The 24,339-nt window shown below is 35.6% G+C and overlaps 5 protein-coding genes across 12 annotated transcripts; 4 read left to right on the forward strand and 1 right to left on the reverse strand.

Annotated features, from left to right (window-relative positions):
* The first annotated feature begins 2,979 nt into the window (after positions 1 to 2,979).
* On the forward strand, positions 2,980 to 7,227 carry LOC125220709 (uncharacterized). The gene is made up of 5 exons (XM_048122858.2): positions 2,980 to 4,906; positions 4,982 to 5,144; positions 5,880 to 6,043; positions 6,278 to 6,536; positions 6,781 to 7,227. The coding sequence occupies exons 1-5, from the start codon at positions 3,423 to 3,425 to the stop codon at positions 6,886 to 6,888; spliced, it is 2,178 nt and encodes a 725-aa protein (XP_047978815.1). The 5' UTR covers positions 2,980 to 3,422; the 3' UTR covers positions 6,889 to 7,227.
* Positions 7,228 to 10,633: 3,406 nt separating this feature from the next.
* LOC125222534 (protein LNK1-like) lies at positions 10,634 to 14,630 on the forward strand. 8 transcript variants are annotated; one of them, XM_048125202.2, is made up of 9 exons: positions 10,634 to 11,292; positions 11,401 to 11,484; positions 11,608 to 12,173; positions 12,247 to 12,559; positions 12,665 to 12,739; positions 12,932 to 13,615; positions 13,775 to 13,923; positions 14,007 to 14,142; positions 14,220 to 14,630. In XM_048125202.2, exons 2-9 carry the CDS (start codon positions 11,467 to 11,469, stop codon positions 14,292 to 14,294), a joined length of 2,016 nt encoding a protein of 671 aa, XP_047981159.2. In that variant the 5' UTR covers positions 10,634 to 11,292; positions 11,401 to 11,466; the 3' UTR covers positions 14,295 to 14,630. The 8 variants fall into 8 exon arrangements, with proteins under 8 accessions (XP_047981159.2, XP_088926005.1, XP_088926007.1 ...); XM_089069879.1 differs by having other exon boundaries at positions 10,634 to 10,802; XM_089069881.1 differs by having other exon boundaries at positions 10,634 to 10,802; positions 11,406 to 11,484.
* A 395-nt stretch (positions 14,631 to 15,025) lies between these two features.
* Positions 15,026 to 17,039, reverse strand: LOC125218945 (plant/protein). Its single transcript, XM_048120760.2, has 4 exons — positions 16,764 to 17,039; positions 16,567 to 16,687; positions 15,473 to 15,647; positions 15,026 to 15,380 (listed from the first exon to the last, which is right to left on the reverse strand). The coding sequence occupies exons 1-4, from the start codon at positions 16,956 to 16,958 to the stop codon at positions 15,161 to 15,163; spliced, it is 711 nt and encodes a 236-aa protein (XP_047976717.1). The 5' UTR covers positions 16,959 to 17,039; the 3' UTR covers positions 15,026 to 15,160.
* Positions 17,040 to 17,924: 885 nt separating this feature from the next.
* LOC125219044 (uncharacterized) lies at positions 17,925 to 21,093 on the forward strand. Its single transcript, XM_048120899.2, has 4 exons — positions 17,925 to 18,269; positions 18,359 to 18,419; positions 18,499 to 18,643; positions 20,641 to 21,093. Exons 1-4 carry the CDS (start codon positions 18,080 to 18,082, stop codon positions 20,890 to 20,892), a joined length of 648 nt encoding a protein of 215 aa, XP_047976856.1. The 5' UTR covers positions 17,925 to 18,079; the 3' UTR covers positions 20,893 to 21,093.
* A 1,316-nt stretch (positions 21,094 to 22,409) lies between these two features.
* LOC125221236 (alpha-1,3-arabinosyltransferase XAT3-like) lies at positions 22,410 to 23,913 on the forward strand. The gene is made up of 3 exons (XM_048123361.1): positions 22,410 to 22,488; positions 22,635 to 23,480; positions 23,621 to 23,913. Exons 1-3 carry the CDS (start codon positions 22,410 to 22,412, stop codon positions 23,911 to 23,913), a joined length of 1,218 nt encoding a protein of 405 aa, XP_047979318.1.
* Positions 23,914 to 24,339: the final 426 nt, after the last annotated feature.

The following is a 24,339-nucleotide window of genomic DNA, read 5'->3' on the forward strand; positions in this document are numbered from 1 at the left end:
TCGCCTCCTTGCCAAAAAAAACACACCCTTAAATGATACGCTGTTAGCTGGCTATGATTTTTTTATGGGAGGCTGAAAAATAATTCGTTTCACTCGATTAATATTTTTATTTTTAATTACTATTATTAGTATATTGTATGTACACTCACATATCTATATACTTATATATGTTAAGTGCAATTACTTTTTAAATTAGATGTATGGCTTATAATGTTTGTGGAAAATCAAATTTTTAAGTACAGATTATATACACGACATATTAAATTTTATGAATACTTTACATGCTCGACAAATCTCTTATAGTATGATAGGTAATTGTAATATGGAGTCCCACGCTGATACTCCATTGTATATACTCCCTCCGTCTGCCATTAAATGACTCATATTTGACCGACACGTTTTTTTGGAAATTGTTTGACTTTATGAAGAAAAGTAGGTAGAGAAGTTGGTAGAATGTGTGACATACTTTTATATATTAGTTTTATAATAAAATGTGAGTGTTATGAGTTAGTGGAATGTAAGAGCATCCGCAATGGTACATAGACCAGCAATAGGCCAGCAATAGGCTAGCCATTCTCTCCCCTGCCACGTCAGCAACACTAAAAAATCCACCTGCCACATCAGATTTAGGCCAGCCGTAATAAAAATAATTCAAAATATAATACATTTACGGTATTAAAATCACGATTAAATTACCGAATTAAATTTACGAGACATATACGGGAAAATTCATTAATTTTATTTTTAAAAAAAAGTACATTAACTAAAAATAAAAAAATAAAAAAAATTGCATAATAAAAAAATATCCGGGCTTCCACACACGAGCCACCGCCCCACTTTACTCCTCACTAATTTATTAAAAAAATACATAAAAAAATGTTAGTATGCCTTGAATCCGTTATAGTTTGCCGCTAGCCGAACGGGGGTTTTTATTTTAGGTCTTAATTTTGTATTGGGCTAGTTGTTGTTGTCCATCGCTAGATGTTGCTCTTGTACAGAAATTTAGAGATAGAGAAAATCGCGTTTATATAGTTTTTCAAAAATTTAAAAAAAAGAATACAAAAAAAATTTAAAAAAAGAATTAAAAAAAATTAAAAAAAGAATTAAAAAAAGAATTAAAAATAAAAAATAAAAAATAGCGCTGGCCGATCGGGCCGCCACAATGGCGGCTAGCCGATCGGCCAGCACTTCGGCCAGCGACGAGCGATCGGCCAGTCCACGCCGATCCGCTCGCCGATTTCGTTCTCGCCGATTGCAATGGTTCGGCTAGCCGATCGGCTAGCCCGACGAATCGGCTAGCCGATCGCTAGCCGACCATTGCGGATGCTCTAAGGTTCACTTATCAAATATGGTAAAAGTGAAATATGATATTTATTGGCGGACGGACGGAGGGAGTCTACCTTTCACATTTAAGTATTTAAGTCTGTAAAAACTAACGTTGCTTCCACCTCCTCTATGTTTTAACATTCATATTTAATCAAGAATAAATTTATCAATAATATTTTTAATTTGAAAATAATCTAAACATATACCAAAATAATAATTTAAAAAATCTCTATCTCGTGCATAGATAAGAAAAATAGCACCAAAATAAACATTATACTATATGAGTTATGACACACGATAATACACACAACACGTTATGAAACGCTATAAAGTAATATTTGACTAATTTAAGATTCATATTAAATATACTTGTTAAACATGGAGTATTAAACTTTGACTGAGACTCATAGTTCAACTACAGAAATTAAACTACATGAATGAAGAAACATGCCAGAGAATTCTTACAATTACAATGTTTAGTAATTAGCCAATGCAATTAGTTTATTAAAAGAATAATCAAAATGCAAGAAAACAATCAAATTATAACATAAACAGAGAAACTCACACTTTATTTCATTCTCATTTCCGATTCTTTTCACACTATCACTCATCTCCCACATTGTTTTTTTACCATTCACAGCCTTATAACAAGTTATAATCCAACTACACTTGCATAAATAATGGGAATTAAATAGACACATATATATGAATGGTCCACGAGATAATTAAATGGGAAAATATAAAATAGCTATATTTTAATGTTATTTGTATATGGAAGCAAGGCTCCTTAACATGAAGCCATTTTTGGATTCTGGCAAAACATAATGCCCTATCAGTACATGACTAGTGGATTGTGACATTATATGGTCCACAACTCTATTATTTAACCTTGATACTCCTCTTCAATTTCCCCAATATAATCAAACTTAACATTGATGTTGTTTACTTAAAAACTGATCTCAATCGTATACCATTTCTAAATTTATAACACAATAGACATCCTCTTCAAATTTTATCTGCATTTCACCTTCGACTTAATAAATGCATACAATTATAATTTATAAGGCAATCAGGCATGTAGGTCAAAATGTTGAAAGAGATTAAATTTTCAGATTTTGATAATCAACTAGTTCGAGTACATTCAATAATCATGTTTCGGTTACAATGCACAATTATTATATAATATATGGTTATAAATGAGACTTTTGGTACAAACTTTTTCCTAAATATAATGCCTAATTTATTTTAATTGAATGAGAAAATGATGCAAAAAAGATTCAAATTGAATTTTGTTGCGAGGAAAATTGATTCAATCTTCAACCATGAGAATAGCAGAGAAAAAAGGAGAGGCAGTTGAAGATCTGTAGGCTAGTTCGTTTCCCTTGTTTTTTCTCACATTTATATTCAATTAAAATCATACTAACATTTTGGTTTTAAATTCTTAAATACTTTAATTTTCTTTTTCTGTTTCTGAAATTTTCTCGTACAACCGTTTGAGGAAAAAGCACTACAGTAGCAGTGTCTGCGTGTCCCGCCAGCTAAATTTTACTCTACAATTTCTTTACCAATCAGGAAAATTTCATAAAGGAATATAATATATATGTATAAATGTAGGCAAAGGGAGAATTAGAGAGAAGAGAGAGAGGGTGTTGTTCCTTTTTCTACATCTTTAATGGTGTGATTAGCAGTGTGTGTAAAAGTATGTAAAACCTTCATCTTTGCATGCTTCACCTACTATCATCTACACACGAGAAAAGAAAACCCAAAACCCTTTACAAAAATGGAGGAAAACCAAAATCATAAATCTTTTATTTTATTTTCCTTTTTTTGAAATTTCACCATCCCAACCCAACCCCCTTTTTTTTTCATTTCACCATAATTATCATTACGACTTTTGGTTTCTCAGATCTAAAAAGCGCTAATCACTACTGGCTTTTCATTGCTTCCTCCTCTCCTTGATCGGGTATTTCGAATCTTCAATTTCTGTCTTGTTATATGCTGTTTTCTGCAATCTGTTGTTGTTAGTATTCCTTTTTATTGGTTGTTGTGTATCTGAGTGGTGAGAAGAGAGAGAAAGAGTAGTGAGAAAAAAAGACATGAAGGATGCTGACGAATTAGACATGTTATTGGGCGAGATCCCTCATGCAACAGCACCGTTTAATCTTCAGGAAATGCTTCACAATGTCACCAATCATCACAATAATCTCGTTGATCACGGTTATGGTCATGCATCATGTGTGACGAGTCTTCATAATAATACTATTAATACTCCTCTTGGAAATGATGAATCCTCCCCTGTCAGCGCTTTCTCCGGTTACTCCTCTAGCTTATCACATTCAGATATTGGATCATTATCCCCTCCCCAATTCGACGATTTCAACATTTCTGGGGGTGGATTCTGTGTGGATTTGAAAAAGGGAAACGAGGGCAGTCTAGTTGATTGTTTCAATTTATATCGGAACTTTGGTAGAATGTGTGTTAGAGATGAGCTAGAGGGGGCGTCTGCACCGCCGTACCGTGTCCAGTATCGTGATCAATCGCCTAATGGGAGTAGCCGGAGTTTTGACAAGTATGGAGCTTCTGATAATTATAGGACTAGTTTTAACGTCTCTGTTCCAAGGAAGGGTGTCAGCTTCGAAGGGGAGGCTGCTTCTGGAATGGTGGAAATGCCGTATGATCAGAGGATGGCGAATTTGTTGGGATCACGGTGTTCCCCTAGTCAATCTGATAGAATGTTTAGTTGGTCGGATTTTGGTAGCATTGCTTCAGGTCCTCAGTTTCATAGGCATAATGGTTTGGCTAACAACAGTTTCCCAATGGGATTCGTGGTGCCTAATGCATCGCCTTCTTTAGATAATCCGTTAGTTGGAAATTCATTGTTACATCCTTCGCAAAGCAGGAAGACCGTGATTCAAGCTAGTGATTCTTTTTATCCATCTAACATGGCCCATATGGCGCAGCTGTCGCCACGTTATAATGAAGAGAGTTTGATTCATTACCAGCACACGCCACCTAATGGAAGAAACAAGGTGCCTCTGCATGTCATAGTGCCTCGAGGGAGTGTTGAGCCCTTTGGCAGGGAAGATAGTTTAATCATTCAGGGGGAAGGGGTCAATTACGAGATTACCAGGCACGCACATCTGGGGGAGCACAACACCAAGAGTTTCCATCATGGGATTGGTGCGTGGAAGACTCACGAGAGGAGGTCACAGCTGGATGACCATCTCCATACTGCTGCAATGCAAAATGGCTGCCAGAGCCCCAAGATGCATTTCCCTTTCAGCCGACCAACAAAGTTTAGCTCTCTTGCTGAAGCACAAGGATACATCTATCACATAGCAAAGGATCAACAAGGTTGTCGATTCTTGCAGAGGATGTTTGATGACGGAACTTCTGTGGACGTACAGATTATATTCGATGAGATAATTGATCATGCAGTTGAATTGATGATGAACCCTTTTGGAAATTATCTCATGCAAAAATTGTTGGAAGTGTGCAATGAAGAGCAACGAATGCACATACTATTTAGGGTGACTGAGGAGCCTGGGGAGCTAGTTAGGATCTCTTTAAATACACACGGGTATATGCTGTATGAATCGTATTTCACTCTCTTTTTTCTGCAGGTCTTTTAGCTAATCTGTTGTTTTTGTATCAGCACTCGTGTGGTCCAGAAGTTGATTGAAACTCTCAAGACAAAGCAACAAATTTCCCTAGTTATTTCAGCACTGGAATCTGGATTTCTAGCTCTGATTAAAGATTTAAATGGTAATCATGTTATCCAGAGGTGCTTGCAATGCTTCCCAGGTGAAGATAGTAAGGTAATTGCCCATCTAAATCCCCATTGTATGGTATCATGTTGCTTGTCGTTGGTTTCTCATTTCCTACATGTCACCTGTCATTTCTTGGACATCACCTTTGGGTTGATAAGATCCATTTTGCTGCGAATAATTTCATGTAGATTGTTAGCTAAATCTGTTTCTGTTATTTCTTTCATATGTATGCATTTTTGGTCATTACACTTGCTGAAACTACCATCACAAAGATTTTCTTTGGTTGTCACTTTGTGTTTTCCTTTTGATGTGCAAGAGTTTTTTGTGGTTGGCAACTCTATTTCATCACATAGTATTTCCGATCCACTTTCATTATAGAATGATTCATGTTTGCAGCAAGACGTTAGTTGCTTTCCTCATCCCTCCGGCGGAGAACTGAATATAAATGCTTCGGATTAATCAGATTGGTGTGCAAGATTGGACTATATGAACAGATCTAACCAGTCCAAATTTATAGGTTAATAGGAAGAACTTCTGAGTAAAGGCGAATTTAGATATAGTCAGTGAAAGTTGCACTTGGAAAAGAGAGGAGAGATATTGCTACAACATTGACTTTGAGTTTTTTATACAGTTCTGGATCACTTTTTGATATGATAATATGACTTCTCATCAATCACAAGTTTTTCATGTGGGTAGAGAGAGGTCTCAATTTAGTTGGCAAACTTAAGGTTTTGTATCAATCTGTCTTTTTCTGAACTAAAGCTTGTGCCATTCTATTTTCAGTTCATTTTTGTTGCCGCTGCAAAGTACTGTGTTGATATTGCAACACATCAGCATGGATGCTGTGTTCTACAACGGTGCATCAGCCATTCTACTGGGGAGCATCAGGAAAATTTGGTTGCAGAGATTTCAGCCAATGGACTTCTGCTTGCAGAAGATGCATTTGGGTAATTAAATTAAATTATGTGTGCTGGTATTTTCAACTGGTTCCCAGACCTCTTTTCGTTTGATAATTGCTGAATTTTATTCTTTTTTCCAAAGTGCAGTTAACAACCATAACATGCATATGTGATATCTAAATTATCATTGTTTTACTCTTTTGACTTGTGTGTTTCTTGATTCTTGTTCTGTTACATTGTTTCTGCATTTCCTAAAAAGTCAAATTTGAATTTTTGATGCAGAAATTATGTAATTCAGTTTATTTTGGAGCTGAAAATCCCATCTGCCACATCCAAATTGACATCTCAGTTTGAGGGAAACTACGTGCACCTGTCTTCACAAAAGTTCAGCAGCCACGTTGTTGAAAAGTGTCTTTTGGTATGTAATGAGGAAACCCGGACAAATATCATCCACGAATTGCTCTCTGCTCCTTACTTCGATCAGTTGCTTCAGGATCCACATGCAAACTACGTTGTCCAAAGAGCTCTGCGTGTTTCTGAGGTACTCCAATAAACAGTCACTAGATTTTGCTTAAATTCTCACAGTGCTTTCTAAGAAATGGGACCATCTAATGTATAAGTCTAGCATAGCACTTGACAGTGAACACCATCCTTATATGGACTAAGACAGATGAATGGTTATTTAAACCTATCATAAACTTGCTAAACAAAAGCACAGCCTGAGAGAAGCAGATAATCTTTTTAAAAGTTTCATTCACCAAAGAGACTAATTGGTTTGATATCAGGGACCCCTCCACAATTCCTTGGTTGACGCTATTGAATCTTACAAGACAGTGTCGCGTAACAGTCCCTACTCAAAGAGGATTTTCTCTCAAAAGCTTTTGAGGAGGTGATGTACAATCTTAGTTTCTGGTAAGTAAATGTTGTTGTTAGGGTGGATCTATAAATGGAAAGTCGTGGTTGATCCGTTCCATATTATATACACCTTTTGTGTTTTGTGGCAATATTTGCATATTCCAATATCATAGCATCCAGCTCCTAAGAAGAGTTTAGAGATGGAGAAGCATGTGACTCATAACTTTCTACTATCTCCTAGCTCTCAGTTGCAATGGCAATGTACTCCTATTTTGTTGTCCATGTACCTTGACAACATCTATTGTTTCCTTGAACGCCGAATTTTAATTAATAGATGTTTCACTCTTGCAAAGAATATGAATGTTACATTTTACTTATTCCTTATTTTCTCAAGTTTAAGTCATTTTCCACTCAGATTGTTCCTTGCACTCTTTGGTCCTATCCTGCATTTGATTTGGAATTTGATGATACACATGTGGGACTAGGAAATAACTAGGCTGTGCTTACATATTATTAGTTCTCATTGGCATCTAATACAAAGCAGAGAGTTAGAAGGGTACAACTGGTGGCGGATAATAAAATAATAAAGAGTGAATCTAATACGAAGCAAAGAGTTAGAAGTGTACAACTGGTGGCGGATAATAAAATAATAAAGAGTGAACTACATAAACGGTACTTGATTTTTCACTTTCGCACATAAATAGTACCTGATCTTTATTTTATATCGTTTTTGGTACCTCGTGACAAAAATAACCCTAGGTACCAAACATGTGATTTTTTTCATGGAGGATATTTTGAAAATTTCAATTAAGTACCAAAAATATGTGATTATTTTTTATTAATAATAATAATAGCATAAAGAGTGAGGAGAATGAGAGAAGATATTATAATATCACTTTTGGTACTAATTTTATGTATGCCCAAAATACCATCTATGATATAAATGGAAAATATATATTTGTTTAAAGGGTATTTTGAGAAGAAAATTGCATCAGGTACCAAAAATGTGATTTATAGATATAAAAAACAATACTCCCTCCGTTCTATAGTAATGTAGACGTTTCTTTTCGGCACGGAGATTAAGAAAAATTGTGTTAGGTGAGTTAAGTAAAGAGAGGGTAAAGTGGAAAATGAAAAAAGGTAGAGAGATGAAGAGAAAATAAAGTAAGAGGGAGTAAAATAGGTGTGGAAAAATGTGTTGACTTTTACTAAAAAGGAAAATGACTCTATTACTATCGAACGTACCAAAATGACAAAATGACTCTATTACTATGGAACAAGGGAGTATAAAATAAAGATCAGGTACCATTTACGTGCGAAAGTGAAAGATTAGGTACCATTTATGTAGTTTAATCAATAATAAAATACCCACATTTTAACCCCAACATTTTTCAGCAATTTTTAAGTCAAAGAAGAAAATTAATCGAGTGAACTACAAAAATGGTCCCTGGACTATGAGCTTATCTCATAAATAGTCCATGGACTTTAAAAATATCACCAGCAGTCCCTGGACTAAGGGTTAATATCAAAAACGGTCCTTTTGCACTGTTTTGATACGAAAATGCCCCTTTGAGGGGTTTTGGGGAGGTTTGAGCAATTTGGTCTTTTTACACTTTTAACATTTTAAATCTGATATTATTTTAGTTATGTATTAAATCTGATATTATTTCAAAATTATCATTCTTCTTCTCTTTTGTCATCCTTCACTTTATTCTTTATTTCAATATTAGATTTAATTTATAAAATTAAATTTTAAATTTTGATTTTTAAATATCAACAAATTTTTTAATTAAAACTATTAATTCATGGACACTATAAATATTGATAAAAACTATTAATTCATGGACACTATAAATATTAATAAATTTCTTTAGTTAAAAATATCCTGTTTTTTTTTTAAATACTCCCTCCGTCTCATAATAAGAGTAAACTTAGTCATTTTGATTTGTTCTTTAATAAGAGTCCACTTTCACATTTACAGTAAATGATAAGTAAGTTTTACACTCCATAAACTCATTCCCATATAGTATTTCATTATAAAACTAGTATATAAATGTGAGATTCATATTTTATTATTTTTTTAAATTATTTTTCTTTATATTTTTTATATTCTGTCACACTTAAAATGTGAATTCTTATTACGGGATAGGGATAGAGAGATATAAGGAATTTAAAATTGTGCTAGTCATTTTCGGTGTTAGAATTCTTGTGTAGTGCTCCCAATTTCCGGGCGAGCTGTCATAATCTTGTGTATTTGTATTTGGAGAAAGTGTCATGTGACAAAGATTCTTTAACTAAAAGCATATTTTTTTTCAGAAAAATATCAAAAGATTAAAATGAATTGGATCATAATTCTGCCATTACAACAAATTATAGTAATCCTTCGTCCAAAGTTAATTGATAAATACATTAGAATAAGTAGCTTGTGACAATTTAGACTCTTAACACATATGTTTGTGTTTATTTTCCACTCGATGTTATTCTTGCATGATATTCCTTTTATCTTATTAAAGATGATTCATTTCCTTTTTTAGTTTGTCACAACAAAGATGATCTATTACTAAAAATAGAAACACCTTTTATATCTACTTTATTCTTTTTCTTTTATTTTATTTTTTTCACTCGACACGTAAAATTAAATTGTAGAGGGAGTACTATAATTTCTCAATAAAATTTTGTATGCACCCTAAATCCTAATAAGTATTTAGTAGTACTACTTTACAAACAGAAAAATCACTAATAAGCAACTAATCATTTCCAAATTTTGTTTATGATTTGTACAACTAAAATAAGGATTATATTAATAATTTGATGTATTAAGTACTCCCTCCGTCCTACTTAAAATGCAACATTTGAGAATCGGCACGGGATTTTATTTAGTATTGTTTTGTGAGTTAATGAAGAGAGAGTAAAGTAAGAGAGATGAAAAAGTAGAGATAGAGTTGTTTCCATTTAAGGAAACGTTTCATTTTTAATGGGACAACCAAAAAAGGAAAACGTTGCATTTTTAATGGGACAGAGGGAGTATATATTAAAGTAATAGATATAGTAGGTGGACAAGTAAAAAAGACTTATTAGCCTTTAACTTTATTTTTTATTTTTATATTTGAATTTTCTTTCTATTTTTTTAAAAATTTGAATTAAAGTATGCACTAATTACATTTATGATTCCAAAAAAGTAAAAAAATTATACACAAATAAAAAATATACGACCATAATATTATGCACTTTCTATGTAAGTATATATGCATCCATATATTTTAATTAAATGCATAAATAAACATATACTTTTCAAATAAACTAGTTTTTGATTGTACAAAACTGGTCACATACATTTATTGTTTCCAAATATGTTAATAATCGGAATAAAAAGGAGCAAGTGTGGCACAAACTCAGAAGCCAGTCTTGAGCTGGGACGGATCCCATGCTATGGCAAAATGCACAGCAGAGATGTTGTGCATATCATCACCCTCTATTTGTTTTTATAAAGTTATAGTACAATTTTTTTTTATTCACAAATCAACGGTGGTAACGTGCGTAGGGATACAAATCGTGTCCACAATACACGTGGCCCACTGTACGCTGGCTCCACTGACACGTGTCATCCGCACAATTCCCCTCGCAATCATTGGACCAATCAGAAGGCTGAAACAGATCGTATCTCCAACAGCTATCTCAGCCACGAGTTCCGATACTCCAACTCCCAACCGCCACGTGGAGGTTTATTGGCTCTTCATTTTGTTTAACTTAACCCAACTTGCCAATTAACTAAGATTTTTTCTCCCCAACCTTCAAAGCGACAAATTCTCGTTCTACACAAAAAGCCTCTTTTAAGCCTCTTTTCTTTTGTTCTCTCTTGAACTTCCTCGATTTAGAACCAGAGTTAGGGTTACTGGACTGATTTATTGAAGCTGAGATTTCTTTCGCAGTGATTTTTTAACTTGTTTCTGTGGTGAGTTTTCTGCGGAGTTTCGTTTGGCTGAGCAGTAGTTAGCTGGAGAGCCTGCTCTCATTTGTTTTTTTATTGATTTGGATTGGTGGATCCACTCTGTAAACTAGAGTTGCTTAGTAATTGAAATCGGAAAAGAGGAGATCGAAGCTTGGTGACGACTTTTGGTTGTTTTTTCAGCCTTAGCTTCGAGATTTAGAGGATTGGGGGTGTTGGTGTGTTTTAGCTGATTTGTTATTTTTGATTTAACTACTTTGAAAATTTTAACTCGTAGTGACTTCATATTCTGCTGAAATCACTGCTTCATTTTGGCGTGTGCTAGACTCTGTTCTTGCGGAGCTATGCACTCTGTTTTTTCGTTCTCTTTTATGTGATTCCTGACGAACTTTAGGAACTTGACTTCATTGGAATTTATTTTCCCTGATTTACTTTGTTAATATCCGTTCCTTTCTTGTTATGTTTTTTCCTTCTATCTGTTTTAGGAATCAAGCAGGTAATTTCATGTACTCCTACTAGTGAAGGTTATTGAGGTTTCAATAAGTGAAAATTCTAATATTCTTGGTTTCATTGTCTTTTTGCGGGTTCTTTGATGGATGGAAAGGGAAGATTCAGAACTAAGTATGAAGAAAACAATATACGGTCTGACTGCAGGCTAAAGATTCAAGGAATGTCAGACTTGTTGGAGGCAAGTTTAAATTAGATAGTTCGGTCCTGGTTGTATCATTTGTAAATAGTTGTATCTTCCACTCATCAAATGGAAGTCTTTTCTGCAGTTATTTCAGCTAAATTTCGGTAACTGCTGTTACAGTGTGTAGACATTGCTTGGGATGATTTCTTCTTTGATGATGACCATACAGTTCCCCATCATGGTTCCAATAGGCCCGCCGATTATTCAAACAACAAGATGTGTCGCTTTGATGTAGCTAATATTTCGAATAAGACTGGAGGATCTGCCACTAATTATGTTGATCACAGAAAGGAGAAAAGTGAAATTTCATCTCTGAGTAATACAAAGGTGAATATGTTGGAGAAAAATTCTTGGTCCCGCAGTGGTCCATTTATTTCTGGGTTAGACAATGAACTAAACAAAGAAGCATCAAGTTTAGCTTGTGATAGTACCATGCTGTTGCCTCATGGCTTGAAGAGCAACAATAGAGACTTAAACCGTAGTGAACTTCTTAAGCACGATGCCATTGTCAATAACAATACCAGTCTAGTTGATGACAGCCCATTCAGTTTCCTGATTGGTGACGCAAATCATACCGGCAATGACAATACTTTCTTTGGACATGCTCAGAACAAAGATTCCAGTGATCTTCTCTATGGTGGTTGGTCTGAAATAGAGAACTTTGATGATATTGACAGGATATTTAGGTAACCATGATCTGTTTCATTGCACACATTTCATTGTTTCATAATCTCTTCACTAACACATGTGCCATTTCAGAAGTGATTCAGCATTAGACGTTGGGGTGAATAAAGAAGATGGGTTCAGTTGGTTATCATCAGCGGATTCAGTACCTTATATAGGTGGGCCCGGGGATGCTCTAAAGTCAGATGCTAAGTTCCCATTTCATGATCCAAGCGAGGTCAAAACTATTTCAGAGAATCATGACTTCTCAAATGGAAACTCCCCAAATAACTTTTCCATGGAAAATGCACCTTTTAGAATCAAGGACTGTTCTTGGACCTTAGAAAAGTCTGATTCTTATACGTCTTTTTTGACTGGGCCTGATCTTGACGATAGAAAAGATGGTGTGGTAATATATTGCATCTCTTATCTGAACAATGCTTTGTTCTCTTATGATTAGCTCAACAGTTTTGTACTGACTCCAATCTCGCACCACCGACGTGATATTTTGCAGGGAAAGAAATCCAATGCAAATATACATACGGGAATTTCAACTAGAAACCATTCCAGAGCAGGCGACCCTGCAGGGGTAAGTTGGATGTAATTTTCGCCTTTGTTGATTTTCGCTTGTTTTTTGCACATGATAGTGGAATTGGTATGGCATGATCAACCACCTACTTTGGCTTCGGCCTGGATGAGTGTAGGATTCTCCGTTTTTTTGAAACATTAACTCCATTTATGCATCTCTGTGACCTATAGTAATCTTGTGATATTTTTTCAGACCAATGAGCACAAAAAACAGATCAAGCTCCAGAGTCAATCTGAGGGTAAAGTGCATTGCCCTAAAAATGGTGGTCATGCTCAGATCAGTAATCTGCAAAATGAAATCATGATTCCTTGTACTGGCTTGACTTCTGACGAGTCATTAGCATCAGTTCATGTTCAACAACAGCCGCATACTCCGGCTTCTGATTCAAATAGCTGTTTAGAGAATCCAATCTCTAACATCCATACAAAGGGTAGCCATCTGTCCGATCCATCTTCAGTAAATCTGGAAGAATCAATGGTTAAAGCTGAGACCAATGACTTCACATCCATTTCTTCAAGGGACTACCGTCAGGCATCGGGCCAATTGCAATATATGGACGGTGTTCCTGGCCCTCCTTTTAAGGAAACTGGTCAAGTAGCATGTGGACAAAGAGAAAAGCTAGAAAGTTATCGAGGCAATTTATCCCCTGAACTTGCCAGCCTCGGAAATGGAAGTGTGACCATCCAGGCCACGATCTCTGATCCTGCCTTAGTAGGGACATATGAGAATAACAGTGATCTTCAAGGAGTTAGCTCAGTTACTGCAACAGAAACGAATTCCTCATGTATGCATGAAAGCTCAACACGGGTTCCAGATTTGGATGATATTTCACTGGAAGCAGCTAGTTTTCATCAGCTTCAACTTGTTACGAAACAGGTACCTACTTGTTTCATGATTTATAAAACCTCCTACAGTCCCCATGCCGTACAATAATAGTCCACTCTTCTGCCTTGTCATGTTTTTGTCTCAATTACTCTATGATTAATTTGTAACATGCATATCTGCTAGAACTAAACTCGTACCTTTTTGGTTTAGTTGGATTTAAGGACAAAGTTATGCTTAAGGGACAGTTTGTACCGTTTGGCTCAGAGTGCTGAACAAAGACGCAGGAGTTCAAACTTGAATGATAGCTTTGGAGATGAAAGAGATGCTGGTGGAGCATACGAGGCTGAAGGAACAAATAGGTAGATGACTTGCTTCCTGATTTCTTTTGTTACAGTTGCTCATGTTCAGTTTGTAGTGACTTGTATACTTTGCTTCCTTGTAGGTGCACTACTTTCATGGATATGGAAACAGATACGAACCCTATGGATCGCTCGGTAGCACACTTATTGTTTCACAGACCTACAGATTCATCTACCACTCCTTCCCGTGACTCATTTAGTTTCAAGTTGCCTAATGTGGTAAGTCTGTTCTTCATGTGAATGTTGTATAGTAATCAACGGGGACTAAGCATGGGTGTTCCGTGTGACATGAGCAGGTTCATGGGTCTGCTGCAAGTCCGCCGGTATTGGCCAACAGTTTGGAGAGTGAAACAAAGGTGTCTGAGGTATAAAAGGTGCGCATGACTGCCAAGAACAAAATGCTCGAGTGAATATGGTAAAACGGATGTAAATTATCATGCTTGAATATTAGTTCAGGCCTAGTTAAGTTAGCACACACCATGTATAGGAAGTGCATTAGATCACAGCAAATTCCATCAAATTTTTGTAATGTAAATTATATTGTGGTGATTTTTTTTTTTTGCTGCTGCTGTTGTGTACTAACTGACGAGAGAGACTTCGTCACTGGTTTGTTCACACTGCTTACTTTCTTGTGTATTATGTAGTCAGAGATGAATACAGATTTGTTCGATTTCAATAACATTGGGATTTGGGGTATGTTCTTATAATTTAATGTGTAAATTACCCTTTAAGTCTTTAAATTCAGTTTAAAAACAAATGCATCATTGATTAAAAGGTTCACCCTTTTTGATATTTTCAAGTTTCAAGCATTTTTAAATTTAGTTATGAAACGTCGAAGCACAGATATTGTCGGATAGTTGCTTGTCGGACAATTAATAGTTGCAAATATTTTTTATGGGTAAAATCTACAAATAAAGTTCACTAATATGGAATTTCATATGATACAAATCTATGCTGATCAAACTACTTTTATGTTTGAGGAACTCACATATTTATAAATTTCGTCTGACCACTGAGAACATGATAATAGTGGCCGAACTATATGAAACCAACCAAATACTACAGATAAATTTTAGTGGGATGCTTCAAAAATCAAGAAAAATGGAGTCGACAAATGAAGATAATATTTTATAGCACACATGAGATTTCTCCAAGCCAACAGCTATGGAAGTTGAACACCACATAATCCCAAGTTGTTGAAATTCAAATCTAAAGGTACAAAATAGCAATTTGTTTACTAATCAAACTGCTGTCTAAGTTGCATTTCCGTTTCACTTTTCCAAGTAGCATGCGACGACTGACCCTTCATTCTCTTGCTCTTTTCCTTATCTTTAATTCCTGAACCCTTCTTCTTCGCAGCGTCCGATTCAGCAGGAGGAGGTCGATCACCGCACATAGGGCAGACCATTCCCTTCGCGTGAGAATAGGTTTTTGGAACCCCGCATGCCAAGCACATCCTGGGAACACCATTTTAGGTATTAAACACACCTTAATATACGGTTTCAAGAATCAAATTGTGAGATTCATCAAGTATGGTTGGAATACACACCTCAAGAGCTCAGCAGCATCTTCTGCATTAGGGTTGGCAGCAGTTGCAACGCGCTTCCCACCTTTTGTACCGACTACAGAATCACCAGATGGAGCTTCAGAGGTTTTGCTCCCAATATCACTCCTCACTCTATCATGGATACCGACCAACTGCGCCTTAGATTCCAACACAGCACCTGTAAATAACAGAGAATACTGTTGGATTGGATATGTGTTACAAGTGTTGATTTATGAAGTAACCAGAACGATGTTGAATAGTAGTATACTGTTCACCTCTTAATATGGAATTTTTTTTTTACATCTGTTACTATCTTCTTTGAAATTACTGTGTTAACCTAATGATCTAACTCAATTCTCATTAGGGATGCCATAAGTGTTACCAGGTGAAGAGTAGAAAAACCAAATAGGGGATAGTGCAAGTGCTGGAGAGACATGGAATCAGACAAGACACATTGAACTGAAAACAGGTGGGCAGAACTGCTAGGAATAGCAAAAGCTCTAACTACAATTGCACAATAACAAACGTACTGATTCAGCTGGAAGATCATCAAACCATGCACAACATCACCAATAAAAATTGAAAGTTTCAAACTTCATAACCATTAACACGTTTATGATTGGCATAAAGCGTGAACCAGCTCTAGTAGAGTAAGGAGCTTCCACAAGCCAATTCCATAAAAAATGAATAGAAAATAAAGTTTGAATTCTTGACACTCTTTTACTTGCTAGAAACGACAAAAGGGAAAGTACATCTCATGGTACTCTTAACTTTATTGAAACCCCTAAATTTTGAAAATCTGTCTACATACAGAAAAATCAAATTGAACGAGAGAGGCCAATTAAGCAGTGCATAGATTAAAGCATACTAAAACGATTCACAAATGAAACATTATTTCACAATAAACTAAACACGAAAGTAGGCATCTTTGCAAAATTTCAATAAAAACTTAAGGCGGCAGAACTAAATTAAAATCGAATTAGGGCATTACTGCAGAATGAAAATCCTGAAAATAAATCTCACAACACAAACGAAGCGAATTGAATGCAAAAAAGGAGAAACAAACCTAGAGAAACAGAGAATATAGATATACATACCTGAGGGCAAGCCTTTCTTTTCTTTACGATGCCTTTTACCGCCGTGCCTCCAGCGCTGCACATCCTCTTTCACCGCCTCTTCTTTAACACTGTTGTTCAGGAACTGCGGCGGTCCTTCAACCTTGAACAATTTTTACACACCAGTCAAAATAGGGCGATAAATTCGAATAAATCCCTAATACGCAATAAGAAATTACTTCGGAGAAGGCGTCGAGAGCGGAGGGAAGAGAGGAAGAGGAGGGCGGATCGGAATCGAACAAGGGTTTATAAGAGCGGACGGTGCGGGGAACGGCGTGGTTGGGCTCATCGGAGGAGGAGATGTCATCATCTGACAACTGGTCTTCTTCGTCTTCGTCAGCGGAGGAGTAGCTTTGCAGCAGAGATAAGCTCATCGTTACGGTGCACCTGCCTGCAACGGCCGTCGCTCACAGATATTCCGATTTCTATTTCAAATTTCAAATCAAATCTAACCTAAAAAATAATACTCGTACTACTATAAATTAAATAAATAAACTAAAAAATAAAATAAAAACAAAAGGATTACTAATTTTATAAATTTTCATTAACTTCTACTTTGGATCAAAATATAAAATCACAGCTTTCTAATTTTTTGCTAATAATATTATTTTATATGATCAAAATCTGGTAAGACAAAATTAAATGATCATAATTTCATAACTTGTGTTGAGTAGATTTGTCATTGTTTTATAATCATCTAAAATTATGTCACAAGCTTAATTAAGCTCATTTATCTAGGAGTTGTTATTGGTTTAATATGAACGTTTCAATCCAATAAGACTTAATTCAAAATTAGATATGTAAAAAAATCTCTATACGAATATGAATTTAAAATACTACCTTCAAAAATCAAACTTGACTCGTACACAGACATGAATCTTTCAACGACCCAATATAAAATAGCTAGACACGACACGATCAACTTATATCTAATTTACATGATTAAAACGTGATTCACACGTTAAAAATCTAATTTACACGAATCTAGAGAATAAAAGCTAAAAACATTTTTCAAATAAAATAAAAATAAATAAAATTATAATAGTGGAATTAGTTTGTTTTTTTAATTGGTCACTCCGAATCTAAGCCAAAATTATGGGATTTATAACATGATTTAATAGTAGTAGCCTCTTCAAATAGTAGGAGTATACAAGACATAACCAGTTTTAGACCATAGCATCGCCTATTTTCATTGTCCTTTTTAGAATTCAACCAATAATAATTATACGTATCGTTAGACTTAGACCCCATCCTAAGAAAATTAATAAATTTGAAATATGAATGTCTTAAATATCCGAAAAAGGAAATAGCAGTATTACTATGCATAGTAGTAGTATTGAAAATCGATAATAACGAAGGCAATTGCATTGTTTTCATCACTCACTTCACTCTTCTTTCTTCTTCTCCATCTCAAATTCCACCAAAATCCAACCTGCAAAAATCGCCGCCACAAACACAAGAACAAAGCAACTCCTCCCACCGCCCATCTCCAGCAATGGCGTCAACACTTTTCTCTCAATCTATGCTCTCCCTTCCCAGCTCTCCGTCTTCCAACAAAAGCACATCTCTTCCCTTCAACCCATCTTTTGTCTCCGCGCCATCAAGGAAGATCCGCCTCACTTCGGTCTTCAGCTCCACTTCCACCGTCGATTCACCCCCCTCTGTAGATACCCCAATTGAACTCAGTATGAAATCTCCTTACATTACAATACAATGATTTCTTTATTTCTTTATTGAAATTACTCGGATCTCATGCCTCTCTCTCTTTCTACAGAGTACCCCGCGTTTCCGACGGTAATGGATATCAATCAAATTCGTGAAATTCTGCCTCACCGGTTCGTCAAATCTGTTTTGCAATGCTTGTTGCTATTTTAAGACATTTCACTCATCAATCTTTTTTTCTTCTTCTTGTAGATTTCCGTTTTTACTTGTGGATAGAGTGATTGAATACAATCCTGGGGTGTCTGCTGTGGGCATCAAGAACGTGACCATTAATGATAATTTCTTTCCCGGCCATTTTCCTGAGAGGCCTATTATGCCTGGTGTGCTCATGGTTGAGGTGTGTTATTTTATTGCATTTGTTGCGGGGGTTTAGGGTTTCTGTTCCATTTTATGAGTTCATGATGCTAACAACAGATTTTTTAAAATCATAGGAGTCATACTAATTAAAGGGTGTTTATAAATGAATTCTGAAGTCTTTTCTGTTTCAATGATTCACTTTTCCTATTTTTCTAAAGCCTCCCTTTTTTGTATCTTTTGTCTTGTCAGAAGAATTTTGAATCTTGTTGATAAATAGTAGTAGGTGGTTGGTAGTTGACTGGAAATCAATCATTGATTTGCTCCTAATGCTGAAGAGTTTATAGAATTAATGAAGCGAGCCAGCCATGCTATTTTGAATGACTTTATTTCAATTTTTGAGATGTGAGGATGTGCATAATAGTGGAGTTGCTTTTTTCCAATACCAGTTAAATGAATTTGCTGATGCAACCGAAGCTGCTAGAACTGATACATCTTTCACATTTTATACTCATATGGCATCGTATTTGCTATGTTCAATTTAAGAACCTTGAAAGTTCTCAGATGGAAACCTAAAAGCCATATGTTTAGTGTTTTTAATAAGTATTTTGAGAAGAAAGGTTGAAGTTTAGCTTAATTGACTATCAGAGTCGTTAATAAGTTCTTTAATTTCTATAATGCCTTCCGAATGTTTATATATTATTGAGAGAATACATTTTTGTCCTGTGCTATGGCTACTTCACAAATCTATGCTTGGTGTTGTGACGTCCCATACTGTGACGGATATGGAGCACATACATCTCTCAAGTAATTTGTTTCTTCAACATACTGTTACAACTTACAAGCCTCAAGTTTTTATATGAGGATGTAGCATGTTTTGCCTAGTTCTTTCTTCCAAGGCAATGCTTGGGTTGTCCCTGCATACTCAAAATGTAATTGAGTAATGATGAAGATATAGGAAAAAATTACAAAACAATGAAACATGATATTCATTGGCTTTCCTTTTTTTCTTAGATTCTCTTCTGTTATTTTCTGTATGACTTCCCAATTGACCATTCTTATTGCTAAACAATAGTCAGTTTTTCAAAAAATTTCTCTTAGAAACGAGTTTCAAGACTTGATCTTCCTGAGTAGTTTCTATGCAAACATCATCTTGCCAATTTTAAAGAGATACATATTCCCAACTCATGTTTTTACTGTTTTCTGTTAATCTTTATGATTTTAGTTCCTCCACGACTAATTTCACCAAGGATCTTGCTCTTTCCCTGTTCATCAACAACCATAACTGCCACTTGCACTATCAGCTGCGCATAATTTTATTCTCTAAGTTACACTTTCTTCCCTCATACCTCTTAGGGTGTAGTTGGTAATGTTCTGTTCTTTTGTGAGAACAAGTACAGGGGAAAGACTACTTTGCACGTGTCTGTTCTGTCCTATAGGAGTTAACTTATTCTGAATTTGGGGTTTTGTTGTATTATGCTCCATGATTGTAATGGATTTGCTTGAGTATAGTGAGTTTAGAGAACATATCACTGTGGGAGGATTGAGATATGTGTCAAATTTTGTGATTTGACACTGAAAATGTTGACCTTTTGTAAATAAGTTAAACAGTAAAACTCTAAAATTTTTGGTACTATTATAAATTGGTAATGATGTTAAGATTATGCAGTCATGATCGACCATTTTTCTTTTCTTCGAATACATAATAGAGTCAGAACTAAAGTTATAGAAGATTGAGGAACACGCATTAAATAGACATAAATAGGTAAAATAAAGCATATGCAAAAATTCTAAAAAGAAGTTTCATTTTCTGGGTGAGTTTTTGACAGTTATGTACATTAAAATGTTTGTCCAAACACATCTTTTTCTCCCAGTATAAAGGGAAATGATGATTTATGCAGTTCTTGTTGTTCACTGTTTATTATGGTTTCTTTCTTGGATGTTTGAGCTTAACTAGAACGTTGTTGTAGTTGATTCTGTTTCCAATCAATGCTTATTTTGTACAAGAAGTAATGGATGTATATACACTGCTGGACTCAGGCAATGGCCCAGGTAGGCGGGCTTGTAATGCTACAACCAGAAGTGGGAGGGTCACGGGACAAATTCTTCTTTGCTGGAGTCGACAAGGTAAGGTTCCGGAAGCCGGTGATTGCAGGAGACACGTTAGTCATGAGAATGAACCTTGTAAAACTACAGAAGCGATTTGGGATAGCAAAGATGGAAGGGAAAGCGTATGTAGGCGGTGAAGTTGTCTGTGAAGGTGAGTTCTTGATGGCTATGGGCAGTGACTAATCTCCCACAACACCAAATGCTGTTTTCTCATCTCTTTGCAATTTTTATTGTTTCTATCTGATTTTATTTTATGGCCAACCGTGGAAGTATGGAACTGCTTCTCCATTTTTTATAAGGTTGACATTGGATTAAGTCTACTTTTATCTTCTATTGTAACCTAATGTTCATTGGAGAATGCTAGAAATGGGAGGTTTGTCTTCATTTTCTATACGTAAAATTAAACATATTCGCAACCATGATTGTGTATTTGTTTAATATAATAGTAAAAAAGTGGTGCTAGTAAAAGAGGAAAAAGATTTACATATCATGATTTTGGAAGATAAAAGCCAGCCCGTGGGTTTATCATGGCCTAACCACTTAATGATTTTAATCCAATTGTATGTCAATTATAAGTTGACGAAAAATGAGAAAATAGGGTGAATTAATTCAAACATATTTTCCATAAGAAAACATCCAAAAAGATGGATTAATAAAATACTAGTACACATAAACTAAAAAATCTAACTAATTGAATGTTTATATATTTATTTACACATTAAAATGATGGACAACTCGATACTCCTTTAACAATTTGATTTGAATTATAAATACAAGTGTTCATTATCACGGGGTATAATTTTCTTGGATATTTTATATTTTTAATACTTCAAAGCAATCTTTTCTATTTTAGGAAGTAAGTTATAATTTTCATTAAACAATGCATCCATTAAATTATAAACTATAAAAACAAACAAGCACTGAGAGTCTCATAAATTAATTCCTCGTCCTTCACATAAATGTCAAGAAGAAGTAAAATTATACTTCCCCCATCCCACAAAAATTATCTCACTTTGACTGGGCACGAGTTTTAAGAAATGTAATAAAAAGTGAATTGAAAAAATTAGTGAAATGTAAGTAGGAATGCGTTAGTGGAATATAAGGTCCACTACAAAAAATGGTAAAAAATGAAATGAGACAAATTTTGTGGAACGGACGGAAATGAAAAAATGGAACAATATTTGTAGAACGGATGGAGTAATTTTAAGATCATTTAACTCAAATCCCCGTAATTCTAGTTTGTTAAAGTACTTGCACAAAATTTAATAGATGGAGAAAGAATCAATATTCTAGTTAATGAAAATAAATCGTGTCATATATAAAATAAATATCACCAATAAATCAATAACGGCTCGTCGCAATCATATAAAATGGTAATGTTATCAACATCAAATTCTAGCATTAGCAAAATTACCTTTCTTGCATTGTTTCTCCTATAATATTTTAACTAATCAATCAATTTCCTAGGTTGGCACATTAATCAATAAAAAATAGTATCAACTTCATTAAATCAAAATATATGATATGATATGTAATGTAGTAACAATTACTATTACACATACACACAAGAAGAAGGAAATTAAACATTCATTATTGATATAATCTCTTAGCCTTTTTCACAACAACTCTTTAGACTGCATCCTTATGCTTAATTACATACAGGTAATGACAGTGTCTCCAAGGGTTGCAGTAGGATAATAATGGGGTCTGAAAAGATGAAAGTAAGAAGCTACCGGTGGCAACAACAGAAGAAAAAATTGGCATTTACAACAATTATATGTATGCTAGTCTTGGCACTCAACTTTACCGCCGTTTCCAAGTCATATTTTCATCGTCGACTTCAAATTAGTAAGTTGCTCAATTAATCATCTACGCTACTTGTATATTTTGTTTGTATAACTAATTTTATGGTGATAATGCCTTAGATTATGGAGGCGAGGGCAGAGTGTTCAACTTCTCCAACTCACGATCCGATGCGTACGAATTTAAAGGCGATGTACGGATAGATAGCAGCACAACCACCATCTTCATAGCTTCAACGAACCATCATCCCATTAACATTCCCCACACAATCAAACCCCATCCCCGAAAATTCGACGCCGACGCCATGAACACCATCACCGCTTTCCAAATCAAGGCGGCGCCGCCCGAACATCTCCCCGATTGCACCCAAACCCTAGACGCCCCGGCTATCCTCTTTTCCACCGGCGGGCACGCGGGAAACCACTTCCACCGGTTCACCGACGTGCTGATCCCGCTCTTCGCCACCTCTCTCCGCTTCAACCGCGACGTCGTCTTCCTCGTCACCAACCACGACTCTCGCATCACCTCCCAGCACAGGAAAACCCTAGAAATTCTCTCCAGATACGAGCTGGTCGACGTCGATAGAGAGAATCAAACCCTGTGCTTCACAAACATGATCGTCGGGCTCATCGCTCACGAGCACGATCTATCCATTGATCCCTCCCCGTTTTCGACATTTTCGACACGAAACTTCACCAGGCTTCTACGCAGCGTCTACTCCTTGGAGAGGGACTCGGTGGGCGACCATTATCGGCCTCGGATGCTCGTGATTCCTCGAACAAGAAACCGTCGGTTGACCAACGAGGTTGAGGTGGTCGAGCTAGCACGGAGGCTGGGATTCGACCCTCTCGTACATAAGATGGATCATCATCTCGAGTCGGCCGCCAAAATCATCAACACGTTCGACGTCATGGTCGGAGTCCACGGTGCTGCTCTCACAAACATGCTCTTTCTACCTGAAAATGCCGGTAAGTCTTTTTATTTTTATTTTTATGGGTAAATGAATTTAAATTTAAAGAAACGCGCTAAAATTCTAGTTAATAGTAAGTTGACTTGATAGATACTATTAAAGTATATGAATAATGAAATGGTTTTAATTTGTTGGCAGTTGTGATCCAAATTACACCGGTGGGGTTGCACAATTTCGCGAGGACATGCTTCGGGAGGGCGCCGGAGGAGATGAAGTTGAAGTATTTGGAGTATAAGGTTAGACTGAATGAGAGCTCCTTGTTTGGTAAATATCCCGACCATAGTCTAATATACACAAACCCTGTCCAATATTGTCATAAGAGAGGATTTCAAGTTTGTAAAAATGTGTATATAGATAATCAAGATGTCAATCTTGATTTACCCCGATTTCGACATACCCTTTTGAAAGCCTTGGACCTCCTTAACGCCTAGCTAGTAGTACTACATTTTATTCCTATATTATACTACTAATAAAAGACTCCTCCATTATTTTTTTTAACAGACGAAATATATAGTACTTGTAAACATGCTTTTATTACTTACTCCATATAGGAGTAGTATTATTGTAGTAGCCATGGACATTATAATTCCAAATAAGGTTATGAATTGTCTTGAATATTATTGATTTCCATTTTTCATAATTATAACACGACTACTTAATTATGGAAATTATAATATTTTTAATTTATGCTGTACGTACTCCATATGAAACTTAATCAGCTTCAATATATTAAGCAAACCTAGGACACTGATTTGGCAAAGTTCACTCATCAATATTCGTCACAATAGATCGAGTTGAGTGGTCATGCATTTCAACTTTTGTCTGAACATTACATCCATTCGATCTCAATTTATTGC

Source organism: Salvia hispanica, chromosome 1 (assembly GCF_029641045.1).
Source record: "Salvia hispanica isolate PSC_SH4W2 chromosome 1, Shi_PSC_v1, whole genome shotgun sequence".
NCBI classification, from domain to species: domain Eukaryota; kingdom Viridiplantae; phylum Streptophyta; class Magnoliopsida; order Lamiales; family Lamiaceae; genus Salvia; species Salvia hispanica.